At 37.7% G+C, this 22,375-nt stretch overlaps 1 protein-coding gene across 4 annotated transcripts in view; it reads right to left on the bottom strand.

The window, feature by feature from the left end:
• DMD (dystrophin) overlaps positions 1-22,375 on the bottom strand; it is a 1,224,073-nt gene that overhangs the window by 228,854 nt on the left and 972,844 nt on the right. For all 4 annotated transcript variants that reach the window (XM_069873469.1, XM_069873460.1, XM_069873489.1 and 1 more), the window contains one exon: positions 22,177-22,366. In XM_069873469.1, coding sequence (XP_069729570.1) covers positions 22,177-22,366 — 190 coding nt within the window. The remainder of the gene's footprint in view (positions 1-22,176; positions 22,367-22,375) is intronic.

The raw sequence follows: 22,375 nt of genomic DNA, 5'->3' as shown, positions 1-22,375 counted from the left end.
TCAGCATAAAAGACATTGCCTTTCCAGTTATTACACAAATATTAAGTGCTACAGCAACAATCTTCCCCCTTTCTTCTGCTTTTATCTAGCCTGAGTTAACTTTTATTTATCGCATCTTCATTTATCTGCATCAGTCCTCCTTAGTTCTCTGTAGCTTTTGGAAGAACACATAAATAATAAGATATTAGGCACTATTTTTGGTTTATTGTGACTTATTCCTTTCATTTAAAGTACATTCTGGGACTTTCAAGAAGAGTCCTGCTCTCCGAAAAAAGATTTCTGGGTGTCTGAATACTGAAATATTGAAATTTTGGAACTACAGTGGTGCACTGATTGAGGGAGACACGACTCAGAAGTATGCTGTCTTTTATTTTGATAACATTACAAAATCATAAAACAGACTATTCATATACTGCATACAAATCAACATATTTCATTATAATATGCATATCAAAAAGTAATATTTCCTAAAATCAAATCATGCTAATGAAACAAGAAAGCCAGAATGACTCAACAAGTTCCTCTTAAAATAACATCCAAATTCATTCATTGTGCTGAAAAATTTTAATTTTGAGAAGATTTATTCCTGTCAGAGTAAGTAAACCAGATCTAAAACTAGCCCTAACTGATATATTTTGAGGCTGAATGAAACCTTATTCAGTTTTAAAGCCAACGTACTTTACAGGTTTTCAGAATCAATTTCCAAAGGCAATGGTAAATCTCTATTTTATAATTTTGATGCATGTTCTAAAACTTAATCTGATATTTTATCTCATTAGTTTAAATCATAAAACACTAACATGCTCATTGTTTTGGTTTTTTTTTTTTAAATATTCGTGAATTAGCTAGGAGAATTTAGCTGAAATGCCTGAAGAATCATGTTGAACAGCTCACATTGGCTGCATCCTGCCATGCCATGCAAATGTGACCTTCATTACAAAAGATTTCCTCCCTGCTTAAAAAAGAAGTTACTATGCTGGCTCTTCATCCTCTTATCATAACAATTTTCCTGCCATATTAATGACAAATGTATCATAATTACCTCGCTTCACCTTCAGCTGGAACAACACAGAACAGCCCTGAATATAATTGCATCTCTAAATTCATAGGAAAACAGTCAGTCATGGTAAAGACTTGTTTGATGGCAAAACCAGTAATGACTCAGACAATTAAGACTATTACTGCCTATGTAATTCACAGATTCGGGACAGCAACATCACTATAATATGAAACACTGAGACACCTTCTGAGGAGCAGGAGGAGTCTGTAACTTCTGATTTCCTTGGTTCTGTCAGCTTTGCCAGCCCATTAACATTAAAATAACTGCTGACATCTGGTTCAAGCCTGGGCACCAGTCCTACAGAAAGCTCCACTTCATCTCAGTAATGTCAGAAGACTGGTACAGAGGTTATGGAACATCAATTTGTTCTGTTTCCCCTCCTCACCTGGTAGCCCAAGTACATTCTTTAAAATGGTAATAAAATTAATCAGTATGATGGCTTGGGAATGCAATGTAAAATGAATTTTAAAAATCCCATTTCAGAACTGCCAAATTCATTTAGCAGAAGCAATGGTTTAGCTTAAGCCCAGAGAAACCCAGTCCTAACAGTGGTTTTGTTCAAAACTACTGAAGCACGTACAGAGCAAGACAAAAGTACAGCTTCTCTACAGAACATTAAGTGCTAAGCATTTCATAACAACAGCATTTTCAAAAGTACCTCTTAGAGTAAAGCTATCACGAGCACTAGATTTGCAAACCAACCCCATTGGAGTGCATTCTGAACTTGAAACAGTCAAACACTTTAAAAAAAATTATACTTTTCTTCATTTGAAAGGACATTTTAATTCAAAATTTTATTTAAAATCTTACACACACCTACATATTTTACTATCTTTCTGCAACAGTGCTATCTATTACCTATGCTAACGTATTGCCAGTGACAAGTGGGGCTCCCCAGGGCTCAGTGCTGGGTCCAGCCCTGTTCAGTGTCTTCATCAATGACCTGGATGAAGGCATCGAGTGCACCCTTAGCAAGTTTGCGGACGACACTAAGCTGGGTGGAAGTGTCGATCTGCTGGAGGGTAGGGAGGCTCTGCAAAGCGATCTGGACAGGCTGGACTGCTGGGCTGAGTCCAATGGCATGAGGTTGAACAAGGCCAAATGCCGGGTCCTGCACGTGGGGCACAACAACCCTGTGCAGTGCTACAGACTAGGAGAAGTCTGTCTAGGAAGCCGCCTGGAAGAGAGGGACCTGGGGGTGTTGGTTGACAACCGACTGAACATGAGCCAGCAGTGTGCCCACGTGGCCAAGAAGGCCAATGGCATCTTGGCTTGTATCAGAAACGGCGTGACCAGCAGGTCCAGGGAGGTTATCCTCCCTCTGTACTCGGCACTGGTGAGACCGCTCCTCGAATACTGTGTTCATTTCTGGGCCCCTCACCACAAGAAGGATGTTGAGGCTCTGGAGCGAGTCCAGAGAAGAGCAACAAAGCTGGTGAAGGGGCTGGAGAACAGGCCTTACGAGGAGCGGCTGAGAGAGCTGGGGTTGTTTAGCCTGGAGAAGAGGAGGCTGAGGGGAGACCTCATTGCTCTCTACAACTACCTGAAAGGAGGTTGTAGAGAGGAGGGTGCTGGCCTCTTCTCCCAAGTGACAGGGGACAGGACAAGAGGGAATGGCCTCAAGCTCTGCCAGGGGAGATTTAGGCTGGACGTTAGGAAAAAATTCTTTACAGAAAGGGTCATTGGGCACTGGCACAGGCTGCCCAGGGAGGTGGTTGAGTCACCTTCCCTGGAGGTGTTTAAGGCACGGGTGGACAAGGTGCTGAGGGATATGGTTTAGTGTTTGATAGGAACGGTTGGACTCGATGATCTGGTGGGTCTCTTCCAACCTGGTGATTCTGTGATTCTGTGATTCTGTGATTCTGTGATATTAATATTACAGACATTTCCCCTCACCCTACAGATGCTAACGCACTAACGGCAGCAAAACAACTACACAGAAAATAAAAAGTAATATCAGCTATTAGTAACAAATTTTCAAATAAGCATACATACCTCTATGGATGCAATGGTCTGCTTTTATGGGACTAATGTACTCTGATACTACCTACAACTTCTTCAGCAAAATGTTAATTCTAAAAGGAATTTGGAAATTTGTTTCTCAGAATTTTTTTTTTGAGTGATACAGCTGCTAGGGCAAAATATAAGGACCAAAGAAAAAAATAATAATAAACCCCACCTACTTCTACTGTTATTTTAACTTAAAATGGATATCATATGTATACCACAAAATAACTTAAAATAGCACGGTATTTCTCTGCGCCTGAAAAGGGTGATGAAATGGAATTGTTTCAAATTAATATTCTGTGAAACAATTATGATAGTGTCAATATAATTTATTTAAATTATAAAAAAAATAGCAAATAATTTTGTCCAGTAGAATGTGCAGGAGAAATTTATTAACACTATTTATTATCCCTAACAAGAACAGTATCACTTAGCTTCATACAGAGGCCATATAGCGTGGCTTCTGCTTTTGCCCAAGTGGATGTGTACAGCTCTTATCTTAAGATTTCCAGTATAACACAATTTCAAACATTTGTTGTCACAAAATATGATCTTGAAGATGGCTAAGCATAAACATTATTTGTTTATTTATCTGGGCGTATGTAAGTAAGAAGAGTAATCTTTTGGGAAAACACAAATTTCTCTCTTCCACTCATTTCCCAGAACACCCAAACTTAAAAGGACCAGGAATAAAGCAAACCATAAACGGCTATCCCAACACCTTTTACAAGACTGTTGGAAAGAAGTGGTGTGGGGGAGTACTGTTTGCAGATCCTGGAAAGTGTTCAGGGTCTCCCAGCATTCTCTGTGGCACAGCACATTTTCTTGCCACTTTCTACTGTGGACCAGCAACTCCTTCAGGCCAGTAAGAAGGCACGACTGACATTTGTAAAAAAAACTTGTAAACATTTTATCTTCGAGACTGTAACTATCAACAACATTGCAGAATAAATTATGCTTTATCTTCTAATAGCTCTCTGCTTGAAGTCTACTTACTCAGTGTCAGCACTGTATTAGAAATACTATCCTAGAAGTGTATCCTAAAATACTAGACTAGAGACTGACAGTTAAATGTGAATACTTTGTTCTAAAAATAAATGTACAGAAAACTATATACGTGCATATATATATGTATACATACACACACTCTGAGCATTTGTATAGTTTACAATAGTGTATATCTATAGCAAATTTATTATATGTATACCTCTGGCACATTATATGTGTCTTTTACTTCTCACCTGTAAATCAACATTCCCAAGGCATCTTGCTGATTTCAAAATAACAACCAGAAACATTGACAGCAACTCAAGACAAAAAAAAACCAAAAAGCTTTATTGTATCACTAAAGCTATTCAGTACTGTATTTTATTGTGTTCCTATGACTTGCGTATTTTATCACTATTTTTAAAATATATATATATTTTAAATACATTATGCCTTACATAAAATTAAGTATCAAAGGAGTCATTACAGTGACAGTAATTAAGAATAAGTAAATTGGTGTTAATTTACTAGATATCTGATTGTCAATGGTTTCAAATATTTTCTTTTCTATCATTTTATTCCTGATGTGTAAGATAGACAACACATCAGTAATCTGAGAGTCATAATGCCTGTACTACTCACCTTGTATGGTGTGACATCTCTTTAAATTAAGGTCTAATTAACTTAAGTTCTAATCAGAGAGAGTACAGAGGAATAAGTTTAGAACAATCCATTCTTGAAGCTAAATCAGATGATTGCAAAAGAATGGAACTGAGATATTCCCTGAAGCAGAAGAAATGTTGTTAACACCCCAGGCAACAGAGTTATATTGCAAATATCCTGTACCTGCCATATGAAGACCAAAAAACAGAGCCAAGACCAAAAAATGTAACAAAAGAGTCTCTTGTCACGTAATACAAAATGACAGATATTTTACTAAGACTGACAACAGTATCAGCATCCTTCTGGTAACTTAGAGGATTATTTTCTGCCAAACCATACACCTTATAAATTCAAGGCAAAGTACTCCACCATGCTTACAGTCATCCTGTGAGATATATGTAGCATATCCTGACCTGAAATCACTGGCACAGTGAGCTGGTGTATACAGGGTATCAACGAAATTAACCACATTTGCTTTTCACTTAATTACCACAACGCTTGAGATGTGAGTAGCTTCACTTCCAGCCAATTGTCTTGTCCAAGCCTCTCACAGAAATATAAATAGAAATTTAATTTTCAAAGGATCCAGTCTGTGCTGCTTTTTTTGTGCTGTTTTTGAAGTTTTGAGCTCATCTATTTTATGTAATGTAACTGCAGTAATATTGCCTCCAAGTTAGCTCTGCAATAATTCACTCTTGGTACAGCAATAATTGAGCAAACAGAAGCTTCTACCAGAGGCATCCTTTTCTATTATTTATTGTAATATTTTTTTTCATAATTTAATAAGAAACATTTGAAAAGCAACATTTTTATCCTTTCATGTTAAATTAATTTACAGTGCTATAAGCCATAATGAAAACAGAGAAATCATCAGCAAAAAAAGCACGTTAATAAAGACAGATTTCTACTGAGTTTTTTAAATAAATCCATAAAATAATTTTTCTATATCTGTCATGTCCCACTTGTCTCTAGTTGCTTCAAATTATTTATACTTACAGTTAAAATTACATAACAATGAAAGAGCATAAACTACATCAGGACAAAGAAATTGAGAATAAAAAGTATTTTTTTAACTTAAGCAAACCTGATTCATATTAGTATATTTTATTCTAAGTATTTGCTCCTGCATATTATGGAAAATGCCGATTTCCAGTCTGGTTCTATAAAGAACTTAGAAAAATATTTAGGAAAAAGAACCCCAAATTATGTAAGGAAGCCTCAAAAAATCAGATAAAATAAAATAATAATTAAAACAAAATCCATAGCTTCCTATCCCTTTCCTCTATCTCACACCAGCACCTGGGTCAATCTCTACACTGTGTCAGATACAATAGGTGTTGACGATCTGTAAAATTCCTTTTGATAGCAGCAGGACTTGAGTCTGGAAGGATTAGGCTTAGTACAAGGAATTCATTGCTGTGGAAATGTAACTGCAGCTGCAAATTTGCTCTAAGGACAACATGAGGCCTTTCTTCTTTCATGCCCCCATCACAGAGCTGGATTAAAACTAGGTAATCATCCTGTTTTTACCTGAGGCAGCACACAGCCCAGCAACACCTGCATGTAAAACGTGTAGGTTAGGTGTCTAACAGGGAAAACAAGATAACAAGCTGTCACGTAATAGCTCCCATTTCAGAAATAACATTTCTTGGCACTATTTTTCAGGTAGAGCTAACCCTTCATAGTATTCCAGGGGCCACAAACTGAAGGGTAAAATAAAATGGCTAAATTTTTCTCTTTTTTTAACACAATCAACAAGCTGGGATGTAAACAGTGTTGCAGCTCTTATTCATGAGGTATGGAGTGCTGCAGTTAAAAATAAGAGATGATCTGCTGAGGTTAATGTACTGTTTTGTCCATAATTGGTGTAATATAACCGAGAACAGGTTTATTTCATTACTTTGATCTGGCCGCTTCCAGCATATTTCCAGTTTATGGGAAGAATGGAATTGCCACACCATTTATAGATCAGTGAAATACACTTTGATATAAACAGTACAAAAAAGAGCAGGAGAAATGTAAGCTTTCCCCAGCAAAAGACCTTTGAAGTTCAGCAATGAAATTTAGTGATTCAAGGTTTTGGATTTTCTACTTGGTCCTCTAGGAAGTGCATCTCGCTATTCTTTTCTGCTGAAAAAAAAGTAGTTTCAGAAAAACAGACATTAAAATTGTGTCAACCAAACTGGATGAGGAAGAAATTAAAAGTGAGTAGGTTTACTATCATAGACAGTATATAGTATTTCTGGAAAGGACATAATTATATTTTTAATCTGCTTAGTTACTTGTTAACTCTCGTATTTGCTCCATTGGCAATATTCTCCTAAAATGCTGTAATACCTGATGCAGATATCAGAAATGAAAATTCTGCCTCTTTTGAGGTTTAATTCAGTTATTTCATAACAAACTATTCAGTTTAACCGGATAGAAGATTTTATTGACTGGTAAAAATTTGTCTATCAAGATTCTATTAGCTATAGAACTTCTAACATGAAAAAATCTGTTAAGTAAGAAATGTATAAGCAAATAAAAATATTATCTTCTGAACGGATTAATGAGCATGCTTCTTGGCACTCACAGACTCTTTCAATTTTGCATTATCTTTTCAACTATACAGACAGTACAGAATTGAAGTCATTTATTTTACATCAAGAGTCCAGACATTTTCACTCACATGCTAATATCTCTGATGACTACTGGAATATCAGACTAAAACCAAACTAAACAAGCAGCTGATAAGCAATGTAAATTCTTTTCTCTGCTGTATTTGTTCATAAATACTGCCTTTTGTTTTAGACGCCTTAATCTGGTCAGCTGAAAGCTAATTTATGGAGGCAGAAATGGACATTCACTTTCATATCTCACCTGACGTTCCTCCAGCCTCCTCACCACAAGAAGGATGTTGAGGCTCTGGAATGTGCCCAGACAAGAACAACAAAGCTGGTGAGGGGCTGGAGAGCAAATCTTATGAGGAGTGGCTGAGAGAACTACGGTTGTTTAGCCTGGAGAAGAGGAGGCTGAGGGGAGACCTCATTGCTCTCTACAACTACCTGAAAGAAGGTTGCAGAGAGGAGGGAGCTGGCCTCTTCTCCCAAGTGTCAGGGGACAGGACAAGAGGGAATGGCCTCAAGCTCCACCAGGAGAGGTTCAGGCTGGACATCAGAAAAAAATTTCATGGAAATGGTCATTGGGCACTGGAACAGGCTGCCCAGGGAGGTGGTTGAGTCACCTTCCCTGGAGGTGTTTAAAAGACGGATGGACGGGGTGCTGAGGGGCATGGTTTAGTGATTGATAGGAATAGCTGGACTCAATGATCCTGTGGGTCTTTTCCAATCTGGCGATTCTGTGAATCTGTGACCAAAGTATCTAACAGAAAAGTGACAAGAGATAGTAAATGCAAAGAGAGAAGAACAAGGATTCCCCAAGTCTGAAGGAAATGACCATCATATTCCTTTCACATACTTGGAAATAACACACAGAGTAGGAGATAAATGTACTGCCTACAATGCTTCCCTTCGTGAGGACTATTCTGCCTCATTTTTTAGTACTAAGAAAAATCATTTCCCTGGGCTCTGTTATTGACTGCTACCCAGATAGTTAATAGGCTACAGCAACAAGAAGCTAATGGATTTCCATGCTTTTGTGCAGGAAACCTTCACCCTGCTCCCTTCCCTCCCCCCAGTGACTTGCAGTAGCACTCACTCCTGCATATAGCAGAACTGCACAAAGAATTAATGGGCAAAAATCTGATCGGTTATGGTAGCCACGGAGTAGGCTTGATAGCTGTGCCCAATGTGGTATCCCGACAACTACCCCAGTCGAACTGCAGATGTGACAAGCTTTTTCTGACACGGTGAGAAAGCCACCACCCCGATAACTAGCAGCTGCAATGTATTAATACAAGATTGAGGACTAAGGTAACCTCTCCTCCTGCCTGGAGGAGAGGGACCTGGGGGTGTTGGTTGCCAGCCGACTGAATATGAGCCAGCAGTGTGCCCAGGTGGCCAAGAAGGCCAATGGCATCTTGGCTTGTATCAGAAACGGCGTGACCAGCAGGTCCAGGGAGGTTATTCTCCCTCTGTACTCGGCACTGGTGAGACCACTCCTCGAATCCTGTGTTCAGTTCTGGGCCCCTTACCACAAGAAGGATGTTGAGGCTCTGGAGTGAGTCCAGAGAAGAGCAACAAAGCTGGTGAAGGGGCTGGAGAACAGGTCTTATGAGAAGTGGCTGAGAGAGCTGGGGTTGTTTAGCCTGGAGAAGAGGAGGCTGAGGGGAGACCTCATTGCTCTCTACAACTACCTGAAAGGAGGTTGTAGAGAGGAGGGTGCTGGCCTCTTCTCCCAAGTGACAGGGGATAGGACAAGAGGGAATGGCCTGAAGCTCCACCAGGGGAGATTTAGGCTGGGCATTAGAAAAAAATTTTTCACAGAAAGGGTCATTGGGCACTGGAACAGGCTACCCAGGGAGGTGGTTGATTTACCTTCCCTGGAGGTGTTTAAGGCCCGGGTGGATGAGGTGCTAAGGGGCATGGTTTAGTGTTTGATAGGAATGGTTGGACTCGATGATCCGGTGGGTCTCTTCCAACCTGGTTATACTATAATTCTATGATTCTAACAATAACGACCCTTATCTTCTTGTCCAGAATCGTTAAGACTAGTTGGTTGGACATGGCCAAGCTTTAACAAGTCTGGATGAGATTAATTTTAACCTCCTGGACAAGCAATGAAGTTCCAGGAATAAGGTGTGCTTGTCATTTCATGCGAAAACTATGAATATGAAGACAACTCTGTGTATATAATGCTCTCTGAAATCACTGTTGGGTAGAAGCGCTCTGAGGACAAATCCCGATGCTTCTCCAGAGCTGAATAAAGGACACTTGACTTGATAGTTAAATTAACTACTGAGTGTAAATTTCTTTGATTCACCTAAGTGAACAAATATTTGGCTTCAAGGAGATTTTCTATAGAAAAGAAGCACAAGAAAAGCAGAAAACATCAACATTTTTCCCACCTAATAACAACAAAGAGGTAGGAAGAGCTAGAACAACATTACTTAGCAAGGCAGAGGAAAAAAAAACAAACCAAAACAAAAAAGTCAATGCTCAGTGATTTATAGAACATTTGTGTGGACTGATGGATCAGCAGAAAACCTGGAGTGATTTGGCAGAAGAAAACTTTCTAGGCATATCTTCATATATGTTCATAGTTACCTATGACTAAATTTGTGGTCATCATTTGATGAAAAAGTGATCTTGGCAGTTTGAGTTCACATTTTGCTTCTCTTCTATCACCTTATGGGGAACTGCACAATTTAGAAATCCTTTGAGTGGTAGGACCTACATGTAACTATAAGCACTTCAATCCGTTCTAGGTAAAAGAAAATAAGAGAGACATATGCTTCTCCAGAGGGTAAACAGCTCCAGCGCAGCTGGGCTAAACTGTCTTCCAGAAACGCTTTTCTCTTACCACTGTCTGTGCAGAACTAGGAGGAACAGGTACTGCAACCAAGCTGAGATGGGTGGCACAAACTCCTGCGGTAATGCAAGTTCAGAAACACCTCTTGAACATTTCTTCATGGTGTGAGGAGGTACAAACAAGAGCTGCTGTTGCACTGTCACCGAGATGAAGACAACGGTATAACTACATTTGGCAAGCCAAGAAGCTTTCTAGATTCCACCAACTCTGCCAGTCTTAGTGGGAGCTCAGATATTTGCTCCATACTTACACTGCTGACCCCTAAAAATAGGTGTCAGAACCTGACTCTTCAACCGTGTCACCTCCAGTATTCCAGTAAGGCGAGGTGACAGATACACTGGTTATATGGCCCCTAGAAAATGTAAAGGCAGATAAAGCACAGAAGAGATGACACTACCATATTTCTATAATCTGGTTACTCAGTATGTAACAACTGATACCTTGACACAAACAGAAGAGTTTGTGGCTTCCTGTACCAATGTTAAAAACACATCCTCCTAACTTCACCTAAAGAAAATCCACAGATGACAAGGTTATTTTAATAGAATCACAAGGTGAACTGTATTTGAAACTGTATATTCCTAAAACCAGATTAGAACAGATATGAAGGATAGTAGAATATATATAAAAATATAACACATATAACAGAAGAACCTATATAATAGAATTTATGTGAGCCTACATCTGATTTCCATTGTCATAGGCTCTAAATAATGTCATCCGAACCCGTGCAAAACAGCTCAATATTGCTGTTTTATGGTATGAAGGAAGGAATAAATCACTAAGAATAGTAAGAATCAAATCTTGGCAAGAGTGTGATTGTAACAGGAGTTTAGCTTGTTTACTAGTTGAAACAAGGACAGTCCCCCAGCAGAAACAAAGGACAGACCTGAGCTCACCTAAAGGACACAATGAGGAGATAAGATAAAGAGCATCAGAGGATTCTGAAGACACAAAGGAACTGTGGTGTATATTTGAGAGGGGGTGATAAGATATGAAAATAAGTTCTATGTATGTTTAACCAATATCTCCAGAATACATAACTAGTGTTTCTCGGAATCTGTATAAATATGTATGTTTAACCAGTATAAAAGTCCTGTAACCAACCTCAACAGACACACACATTGGGTGAAATGATTCCTTGTGTGTCCAGATGTCATATTATTTATTAAAGCAATGTCTGCTTAATAATCAAATCGGCATTGATTATTGAGTTTAGCTTGTTTCACGGTATCAGGTACTTGGTAGATATTATAACATCATATGATTCCCACACACAGAAAAGTACACATAAAACCAGAGAACTGACCACACAAGACCAGAAATTATAAGCCCTAGTAAGAGTACTAAAGCACATATGAGTGACTACATATTTTGTTAAAATATTCAACCTCTGAAAATATAATCATTTGACCAACAGTTTCAGAGAAGATAAGCCCAAATTTATTTAATTTTACCGAGACAAAACATAGCAAAACTATAATAAGTAACCATATTTTAAGGCTGACCTTCCAGCATTGCCAAACAACATGCATTTTACCTGAAGAGAAATCTTGAGCATTAGTTTAGAATCTCCTAACATAATTGCAACACTGCCACAAAGTACAAAGGTCTTCCTCCAGAAAGTTGCTATTATTTTCAGTGATCACAGGTGATGTACTCACTGGAACCATTACAAAACAGACTGAGATACTACTTTTGTACTACTAATCATGCCAGTAAAAGAAAAAAAAAACAAAACAAAAACCAAAAACCCAACCAAATAATTCCATGTGTGGCATAAATGGCAATTTCTGTGGTGACCATCAATAAATTGGAATCAAGCACCCAAAAGAAAACACAAAATGAGACAGTATCCAAGGAAAATAAAAGATTCAAATGGATGTGCCACAGTAGGATAATGCACATTTGGAACTTCATACTGATAGAAGAGATTAAAATTCTTGTTAGCCACTGGAAGAAAGAAAGTCTGAACTTCTGACAGAAAATGACATGGGGCTCTCACTTGGTGATCATATTTACAAAGTTACTCTCATCAAATACACTGTCAGTTTAGGCAGTGGTATTTACCACGCTACAGTATAAAACTGCTGCACTGTGCCTAAAACAAAATAACTAGTATTGTGAAAACAGGTAAATTCACTTGCAGAAAACCTGTGCTATGGCAGCTGTATACTCATAGAAATGAAAAGAATCATAGAATCATAGAATAACCAGGTTGGAAGAGACCCACCGGATCATTGAGTCCAACCATTCCTATCAAACACTAAACCATGCCCCTTAGCACCTCGTCCACCCGTGCCTTAAGCACCTCCAGGGAAGGTGACTCAACCACCTCCCTGGGCAGCCTGTTCCAGTGCCCAATGACCCTTTCTGTGAAAAAATTTTTCCTAATGTCTAGCCTGAACCTCCCCTGGTGGAGCAGCGCTTCTTAGAAGACAAATATTTTTCTCAGTACAGCCTTAAAAACTTTCATAAAAGAGGCAGAACTTGTCTCAGAAAAACCTTTGTGATTTTATTTTATTCCTTATTTGCAATCTTTGCAAGCCTTGTCTTCTTACATATTCAGGAAGGTATCTGCCTTAAACCAAAATTGATATTTTTCCTCCATTATGCACTATATCATTTATATATTTACTATTAACATGTTAATAATCACAATACAGGCATTTTTCTTTTTATCTGCTTTGGGAAAATACCTATCTGGTCTCACTAAAAAAAAATATGTGCACTTCATCCATGTGTTTTGAACAGTATGGCATGAGATATAAGTGCAAAAGGCACAGGTATCTTTAAAACTCATCACAAGAATATATTAAAAGTTACCATTGGGTATTTGCAAACAGTTTCTATGGATTGTTCACTTTTCCAATAAATCTGCTATAAACAGTAAAAAGTAAACTGAAGAACTAAATGGCAGATTAGACTGTATCAGTAAACACAAATGACCACAGAAAGATCAAATGGTAGAATTCTTCAAATTTTTGGCAATCACTCAATCTCATTCCTGCCACTTCAGGTTGATAGGCTACCACAAAACGTGACATATGCTTAGTATGATTATGAGACAACACATCCACGTGGTTCTTTGGATGTGAGAGATGCTGCTTTAGAAAAGTCTATACAAACAGGGGTGAGGCATTCTAGAGAAATTATAAGGTCAGGAGAAAATGTAGGAATTGAAACCTAGAGTCCAGAGGAAGACTACAAAGATGGTCAGAGGGCTGGAGCACCTCCCATATGAGGACAGGCAGAGAGAGTTGGGCTTGTTCACCTTGGAGAAGAGAAGGCTCTGAGGAGACCTTATAGCAACATTCCAGTACCTGAAGGGGGACTGCATGAAAGCTGGGGAGGGACTGTTCACAAAGGCTTGTGGTGATAGGATATGGGAAAATGGGTATAAACTGGAGAGGGGAAGATTTAGACTAGATATAAGGAGGAAATTCTTCACGATGAGGGTGGTGAGACACTGGCACAGGCTGCCCCGGGAAGCTGTGGCTGCCCCATCCCTGGAGGTGTTCAAGGCCAGGCTGGATGAGGCCCCGAGCAGCCTGATCTAGTGGGAGGTGCCCCTGTCCATGGCAGTGGGTATGGAAATGGATAATCTTTAAGGTTGCTTCCAACCGTAACTATTCTATGATTCTATTCAGAAAGAATGGCAAACCATTCTATCCCATTTGTATTTCATATTTTCCACACTGTTCTCTAATGATCTTACTTAATACAATACAACCTCACACTTAATGCTATAAAACCTTTTCCCATCTATTCTGTGTTTGAAAAAAATCTGTGTTTAAAAAAAAAAGAAAATCTGTGTAGTGTTTGAATGCCGATCTGCTGAAAGTGAAAACTCAGGACTATGCTTCTGATGTGCTCAATGAAACCTCTAAAGAGAAAAAACATAATTCAATCAAGTGAGCATGACTGGTTTTTATTACATTTGACAAACAGGATTTTTCTTCTACCTTGATTTCAGAGTATAATCAAATGAGAAATTAAAGGAAGAAATTTATCTTCCTTCTTGTATGTAAACATCCACTTTATATGTGAGATTTCTGACAATTGAGAGCTGTTTGTTTTCCTGATAATAAGTTTTAAGAATACTTACATCTCACTCTAAGCCTTTTACCTTCCAAAAGAAAATTAGCATCAATTAGGGGTTTGTTTTAAGTTCAGAAACAGGAATGGCAGAAGCAGAATACAACCTTAAAGTATCCACACCTAGTGAAGGAAGGAATAAATCATTACGTTAAGGAAATGAATTAGCTTAAACAATAATAAGAATAATGAGAATCAAATCTTGGCCAGTTTGCAGTTAGAAAGAATATAATTGTAACAGGAGTTTAGCTTGTTTACTAGTTGAAACAAGCAATAAATCAAGTCTTGTGTATCTTAAAGAAACTTATCTCTGACTGATGCTCAGAGCCGAGGAAAATGAAAAAACAAAGAACAAACCTGAGCTCACCAAGAGGACACAATGAGGAAGGAGATAAGATAAAGAGCATAAAAGGATTCTGAAAACACAAAGGAACTGTGATGCACATACAGAGGGGGTGATAAGATGTGATAAGATGTGATAATGAGTTTTGTGTACGTTTTAGCCAATGTAATAATGAGATCTATGTATGCTTAACCAACGTTTCCTGCAATCTATATGAATATGTATGTTTAACCACTATAAAAGTCCTGTAACCAGCCTGGACACACACATAAGGTGAAATAACTCCCTGAGTGTCCAATGCCGATATTTATTTATTAAAGCAATACCTGCTTAATAATCAAATTGGCATTGATTATTGAGTTTGGCCTTGTCACAGCATCCCTAGATAAGCTATAACACTGATACATTTTCTGGTTTTATGATAAAGGTTATCAAAACTGAACTAATTGAAATAAAACATTTGAGAAAAGATCTACCTATCTGTTTTATTGCTGATTCCTTGACCGCTTCTCTTTGATAACCAGTTAAGGAGAGCAGCAGTGGGATTGTCTTCCCTGCTGATCATCAGCATCTAAACCTTTCTCTGAAAGTATTCAACTTTCCACTAACATCGCACTATGTAGTAACTTGACTCTGCATAGCTGCTCTGTTTCCCAGATTTTCTTCTGTTCTTTCTGTGTTATTCCTCCCTTCACTGAAAGCCTCCTGTTCCCGCTTTTTAAGGCCAAACCTACATCCAAGTACACTGTTATATGGAAGTGACAATGAAACTGCTATTGTTATTTGAATGGAGCAAGATCACAGTCTCAAAAGATAGCAGGAATACTAGAATACCAATATTATACCATAGCGCTTAACCACATAAAGTGTGACTAATAAACAGTTTTTAAATAAAACTGTTACTTCTCTGAGAAGGAGAAACACACCACAAATTCAGCTGATCAAACATAGATACCATCTTTGTCCTGCTCTACAGGCACATTTATAAATACTATACACCAATATGTTGTTAGTGTTACAAGAAGCTACCTTTTATGTTATAAAGCACCTTTCGCCTCCATCCAATAAATTAAATTAAAAAGACAGGTATTAAAACAAAACACTATTCTTTTACCAAAATATGTGATCTCATCAGCAAACTAGGAACTCAGTGTGAACAGACCTAATTAGAGGACTGCTGCCTGTAGGAGGTCCCAATCCAGAACTGTGCTATCAGTTTCCACACTGTTTGCGCAGAAGCATCAATCTGATAATATGCTAATAAATTTACCAAAATAAATCCCATTTAAAACATAATTATTTCAAGCAACTCACCACTCGTGTTTGGATGACACTTTTTGAGCAAACCTTTAATTTTGTTCTAAGAGTAATAGATTAAGAGAAAAAAATACTTAGAGGCCAAACGTTGCAGATTTCAATTCTGCCCATAAGGAAAAAAACCCCTCAATTTTAATTTATGGTACTCTGAAAAATGCTTGTAAGACTTTCATTGCCTGCCTTTTAATCTCCCCATCAGTTTCCACTGATAAGAGTAATTGTGAAATATATCATTATCTTTATTTTCTGTGATCTCGTCACTTGATCTTTTTTTCTCTTTAGAATCATAGAATCCTAGAATAACCAGGTTGGAAGAGATCCACTGGATCATCAAGTCCAACCATTCCTATCAGACACTAAACCATGCCCCGTAGCACATTGTCCACCTGTGCCTTAAACACCTCCAGGGAAGGGGACTCAACCACCTCCCTGGGCAGCCGGTGCCAGTGCCAAATGACCCTTTCTGTGAAGAATTTTTTCCTAATGCCCAGCCTAAATCTCCCCTGGTGGAGCTTGAGGCCATTCCCTCTTGTCCTGTCCCCTGTCACTTGGGAGGAGAGGCCAGCACCCTCCTCTCTACAACCTCCTTTCAGGTAGTTGTAGAGAGCAATGAGGTCTCCCCTCAGCCTCCTCTTCTCTAGGCTAAAACTACCCACTTTTCCTACTCACTCACTTAAAACTCATTACTTGGGACTTCCTGGGAGAGGAAGCCTGGGAGAGGCTTATGAAATTTCCTCAAGAAATAGCAATAGTTTTCAGTTTCTTACTTTCTTATATTAAAGCTTTTCCATTTGTATATTTAAGTAAAAAAATAAATACGTTACAGAATGACTGTCTATTTGACCACTGATTATGTGATCAGATCAGAGATCACAAAAATCATAGAACAGTCAAGGTAGGAATGCACCTCTGGAAATAATCTTATCCAATCCCCCTGCTCAGAGCAGGCCATGTCCAACCATGGTTTGAAGATCTCCATTAATGGAGATGCCACAACCTGTCTGGACAGTGTGTTTCATTATTTGCCCATTATCACCACACTGTTTTTTTTTCCTGTGTTTCAGTTTGCTGAAACTGCCTCTTGACCTGTCACTGAGCACTACCGAGAAGAATCTTCTCTACACATTCCCTGTCAGGTATTTATACACCTGGACAAAATTCTTCTGAGCTTTCTCTTCTCTAGGCTGGACAGTGCCAGCTTTCTTAGCTTCTCATAAGAAAGATGCTTGAAACCCTTTAATCAATGTTGTTGTCCTTCAATGAAATTGCTCCAGTGCGTCTTTGTCTCTTGTTCTGAGGAGTCCAACCCTGGACTCAGAACTCCAAGTGTGTGCTGAGCACAGGGGAAAGGTCACCAGACTCGACCTGCTGGCAACACTTTGCTGAATACACCCTAAGATGCTGTGACATGCTTTTGCCTGATAAGTGGCAAATGTTTAAGTTTGTGTATTACTCAACAGTAATTGTCTAAGTTAGGATGTCTTATAGTCGTATGTGCCTTGAGAAATGTATTTTTTCTTTCTAAAAGGGGACTGATGTCTGAGCTTGTGCCTTGATCTGTAGCAACTGTCTAAACTTGTATATCCCATAGCAGTATGTGCCTTGAGGGATGTTTGTCTAAAGGGGGACCAGCTGTGCAAGTAACAGGCATCCCACAAGACAAGATAAAGAAGCCTGGAATCCACATTGCTGTGCCAGCAGAAAAAGGACTGTTTTTCTCAAAGTTTGGGCTGCACCCCCTTCATCTTTAGACCCCAGGAGGTGGTCCTCACTACTACTCAGTGGACTGTATATGCAAACATGGGTGTAAAGATATGGTAATGACTCTTGGAAAAGGAATGAATATGTAATACCTTTTCAGGTGAAGAAATTAATATGCATAGATCTGTAATATAAAAGATGCACACTTTTCTTGCTTGGCATGCGCGTTTTTGGAGGATCAATCCACCACACATCCAGCACTCCTAATAATAAAGGGAATACCTGCTTAATAATAACTATCCAGTTGTTATTGAGTTATTATCTCGGAATCCTTGCCCAGCCGCATCTAGCCTCCCACTTCGTTGGGTAGTGTTAGAAAGCAAGGGGGCTCGGAAACTCCATCTTTTGAATCATGCCACAAATGTGCCAGATTAAAGTTTAAGGACAAATTTAAATGACTCTAAGGAAGCTGAAGAACATTTTTTCTAGTATTAGACAAGTGAGCAGGCACTTAGCTCTAACAGAAAACATTCAGATTCAAGCATTTGATGTGAACTGTTTGCAAATGAGCAGCGTAATCACAACACAGTCACTGGCCACGAGGGAGTTCTCCCTTTGGTCAGGAATTCCATGCCTGTCAAAACTGCAAGTCAAGGTTCATAGAGCTTTTGCTCGGTCAGTTCAGCACTTGCTGTTAACAACAAAGAAACATTATTCCTCTCCCTCATGACCACCAATCACAAGACAGAAAAATTCTTGACCAGGTGTTTTCAAACTAATATTATCCAGTATTTCAAAAAATCCACACGATAACTTTTCACTCAGAGATAATATCACGTCCAATCTCAGACTGGGCTGTAATAGCACTGGTGTTAAAACTTAGATTTTGAAATTTCTCTTCTATTACTCAGTGGAGTAAGATAGCTCTGACATTTGTTATTCCATCCATTTCAGGTATTATGGAACAGGTTTTATTTCAGAATTGCTAACATATTAGTGTAAAAGGTAAATCTGTGTGATTAGGCTTTTTAAAAAATAGGTGAGGGAAAAAAATTACATTTTTATTTTTAAAGCTTTCAGAGAACTATTCAGGCAGATATGGACGAGAAAATGTCTCAGAACACAGCCTGGAAATATTAGAAAGTTAATTACTATTAAATATATTTTAGTGAAGTCAATTGAGCTGAGCAAGGATGTTACAGGTACTCTCTCTTGCATGTTAGTCAGGTTCATAATCTAATCCATATATCATGTCACAAAATCAACCGTGCTGGGCAGTTATATGTAAATTATATGAGAGAACCTATATTGCTAAATATTTGAGAAAAGTCAGGAGCATGTATCTCCCTCCCCTTTATACTACTGAGAAAAAAAACTGTTTGGACACCTTAAAAACAAACTTTGAATTATTGATAGGAACAGAAGAGTTGCTGTTGCCTGCTGCTCATGTCCCTTGTTTTAGACATAAACAACACTGTCAGAAAATACAGCTTCTGCCCTTACTATACGTTCTTGGCTATAACTTAAGTCACTGCATATTTTTCATAATATCAGCAGAAAAACTTCTGTATCTAGTGGAAAATGACTTAGGTTATAGGCTAAGTGAGCATGAAGGTGGTAATAAAAATAAATTTGCTATGTATTTCATGCCAGACTTATTAACTCTGCTTCATTTATCATATGCTGTCATACTTTTAGTCTACACTACAAAGAATTCATCAGTCATCATTGCTTATTTCAGATACATTTTGTAACTAGTGTATATAATAAAGAAGTTCCTCCAGATATTGTTTAAATACAATTGGTGTCACATGTAGTATTCTTTCTCAAATTTCAGTAAAATAAAACTGTGATTAAATTAATCTACAGGCTCAGTATTAAATTATTGCATTCACAAAATAACAGAATAAATCCACAGTAGCTTCAAAATTATACCTAGCATTGCATAAACTGTATAAAATGTCACATACAATTATTGCTTAAAAAACAAACCAGTAATTAATACAGCTGAGAGTTCATATCACCAGAAGTACCAAAGCAGAAAGTGAAATTAATTATTTTCATCTCCCTCATATGGCTACTTATCAAACTAGGCCTCGTGGGGACACATGATTTATTTTGACTAGACAATAAAGAGCAGCTCATAATTACACAACTCCTTGGAGTAACTTGTTCGTATCCTTGAATATTCTCCAGAAACTACCCTAACTGCGTGAATCACCTCAACTACCACTGCTGTCAGTTCAGACAAATGGTGCAGGCAAATATATGCTTATATAAACAAACAAGGAGTTTATAATTAAACAGCTTATATATAATTACATCATAAGGTAATTAGAATGTGCAGTTATGTAAGTCTCACTCTTCTCCTTCTGCTACTAAATGAACTGCTAAGTACTAGGGGAAGATTAATCTTTATTAGTGATATTTGAGCTAATGATTTCTGAAAATGAAAAGCAAAAGAAACCCCTAAAAACATGAGATTTTCCAAGACAAGCAACTTCTGCTATATAAAACACTTTCTGCACATCAAGACATTATTTTCCTAGTTGTTTCAAATAATAAATTAAAGCTTGAAAGTGTAAAGCAGAGAACTGCTGGATCACCAAAGACAAGATAAACATTTTAGTGACAAGGAGATACAGATACTACTGAACTTGAATTCTTTATCAAAATTCTGCTTTATATCTAAGGCCTAAAAATAGCAGATTAAAACAGAATTGCAACTTTTCAGGATTGCTAATGACTATTTTCACATTATCCAAGTCCATGCAACTGCATAAAGAACAAGACAGAGACTGCAGATCTAAGTCCATATGTCATATTTAACAATACCTTCTACAGACTCTATAAACTTAGATAGTTGAAGTTTCTTTCAAAAGACTTTTGAGACAATGCCTTTAATCAGGAACTACCATTTTGTTTAAGCACTTATGACCTGGATTCAGCTTGGCTTATGACAGGAAAAAAAAAAGACCTAATATGAAAAAAAGAAGTGGAAAACTATAATCCTGGATGAAAGCATTTACGATCTTTTCTATGCTGAGGCAGGGTTTGTGGTTATACTACGCATCCTAGATCTTAAAAACATATTAAGGACGTAGACTGTATTTGAATGTGTCTGGTTTTATACATGTACAATTTACACAGCAAAAGATTTTACAATGAAGATTATTGATACAGAGCACTGTTATGACTATTGCAAATACTACCCATATTAATTAATTAATTATTTTTACATCTAAGCACTGTCAGACTATTACACAAACTTTTTGGTTTTTGCTTTTGAATAATTTCCTTGTCATTCAATTTATTTATTTTTTTAATGGAAAATTTTATATAAAATGAACCATAGCATAATATTTGACTACATGAGCTGTACAACAGTTCATAAACATGGATGTGTCTTTTTACTTTTTGTTGGTCTCAGCTGCCAGAGAAGGATCAAGTACATATTTAACTTGCCAGTGTATCTGTAGCCATAGCCTCCATTAATTTATTTCCATGCTTTGTTTTCAACAGACTTTTTTTTTTAATTGTCCATTAAATACACCTACACATCATCAGAAAAATCTATCAGCTACTAGTGGAAAAACATATATCCTTGTAAGTTTGTTTTCTGCATGTATGTCCCTCCAGTAATGCTGAATTGCTACAAAATCACTGTTCATCATTTGAGAATAAGGCAAAGTCTTCAGAAAAACCTGCAGTCATGAAAACAGCTTCACACACATTAACACATTGTATTACTGAGTAAACAAATGCACTGCTTTCATCTTAACTGAAGTGTAGAAAAATCTTCAGAAGAATGCTTACAGCTCTAAGCAATTGTTCACGTTAGATATTTTTATGTTTTTCATAAACTATTTAAGGAGGGAAGAACTTGTATGCATTAATTTTTCCTTTTATCTGTAGCTCGGGATGGTTATTATGAGGAAATTAAAAAAACCCACCCAAGATAGCTGAAAAGATAACCAGGTCAACAACGCTTCACTACAGATAAAAATGAAGCATTTGAATTAAATTTTTGGTTATGTCTATTTTGCCAAATTTTTCAATTATCACATCAAAAATGACTTCTGCAAATATTTCATAATTCAATTGTTTTAGCACCATTAAAACCAAAAATCTAATTTGGAGAATATAAAAAGAGAGGCTATATTGAAAATGAATGACTCAGTCTAGAACTATCTTCCACTGCAATCTGCTTTTCAGGATGATGCAACTGAACTCAGAAACACATGAAGATTTAAGGTATATTACTATAAAAATATTAGCATAAAGACAGATCGCTATTAAAAATGTGGTTCAGAATCCACTTTTCTCCAGTGTAGCAATGGTAGATTTCAGAGTATAATGTAATGGAACTTAGATCCCTGCAACAACTACCAAAGCAACACTTCAAAGGTTAGTATAGAACTAATTCTCTTTTTCAAAACAATTTCAGTTTGGTTGAGTAGATGCACACTGGAAAAAACCCACCACATTGGGTACCTGACATGTCTCTAAACTGAAGCATTTGACTTACCTGCCACTGTTTCATGAGTTCCCGAACTGTTTTGGCATCCTCAAGTATCTTTTCTTTGTGTGTAGCATCCTGCAGGACATTTGCAGTTGTTTCAGCTTCTGTAAGCCAAGCAAGGAACTTTTCGAGATCCAGATAGAATTGCTGCAACATTCTCAGGGCTGATTCCAGTGCAGCTTCACGTTCACAAACCCTGCACAAG

The sequence above is a fragment of the Phaenicophaeus curvirostris genome, chromosome 1 (assembly GCF_032191515.1).
Source record: "Phaenicophaeus curvirostris isolate KB17595 chromosome 1, BPBGC_Pcur_1.0, whole genome shotgun sequence".
NCBI classification, from domain to species: domain Eukaryota; kingdom Metazoa; phylum Chordata; class Aves; order Cuculiformes; family Cuculidae; genus Phaenicophaeus; species Phaenicophaeus curvirostris.
This window is presented reverse-complemented; position numbering and strand designations above follow the sequence as displayed.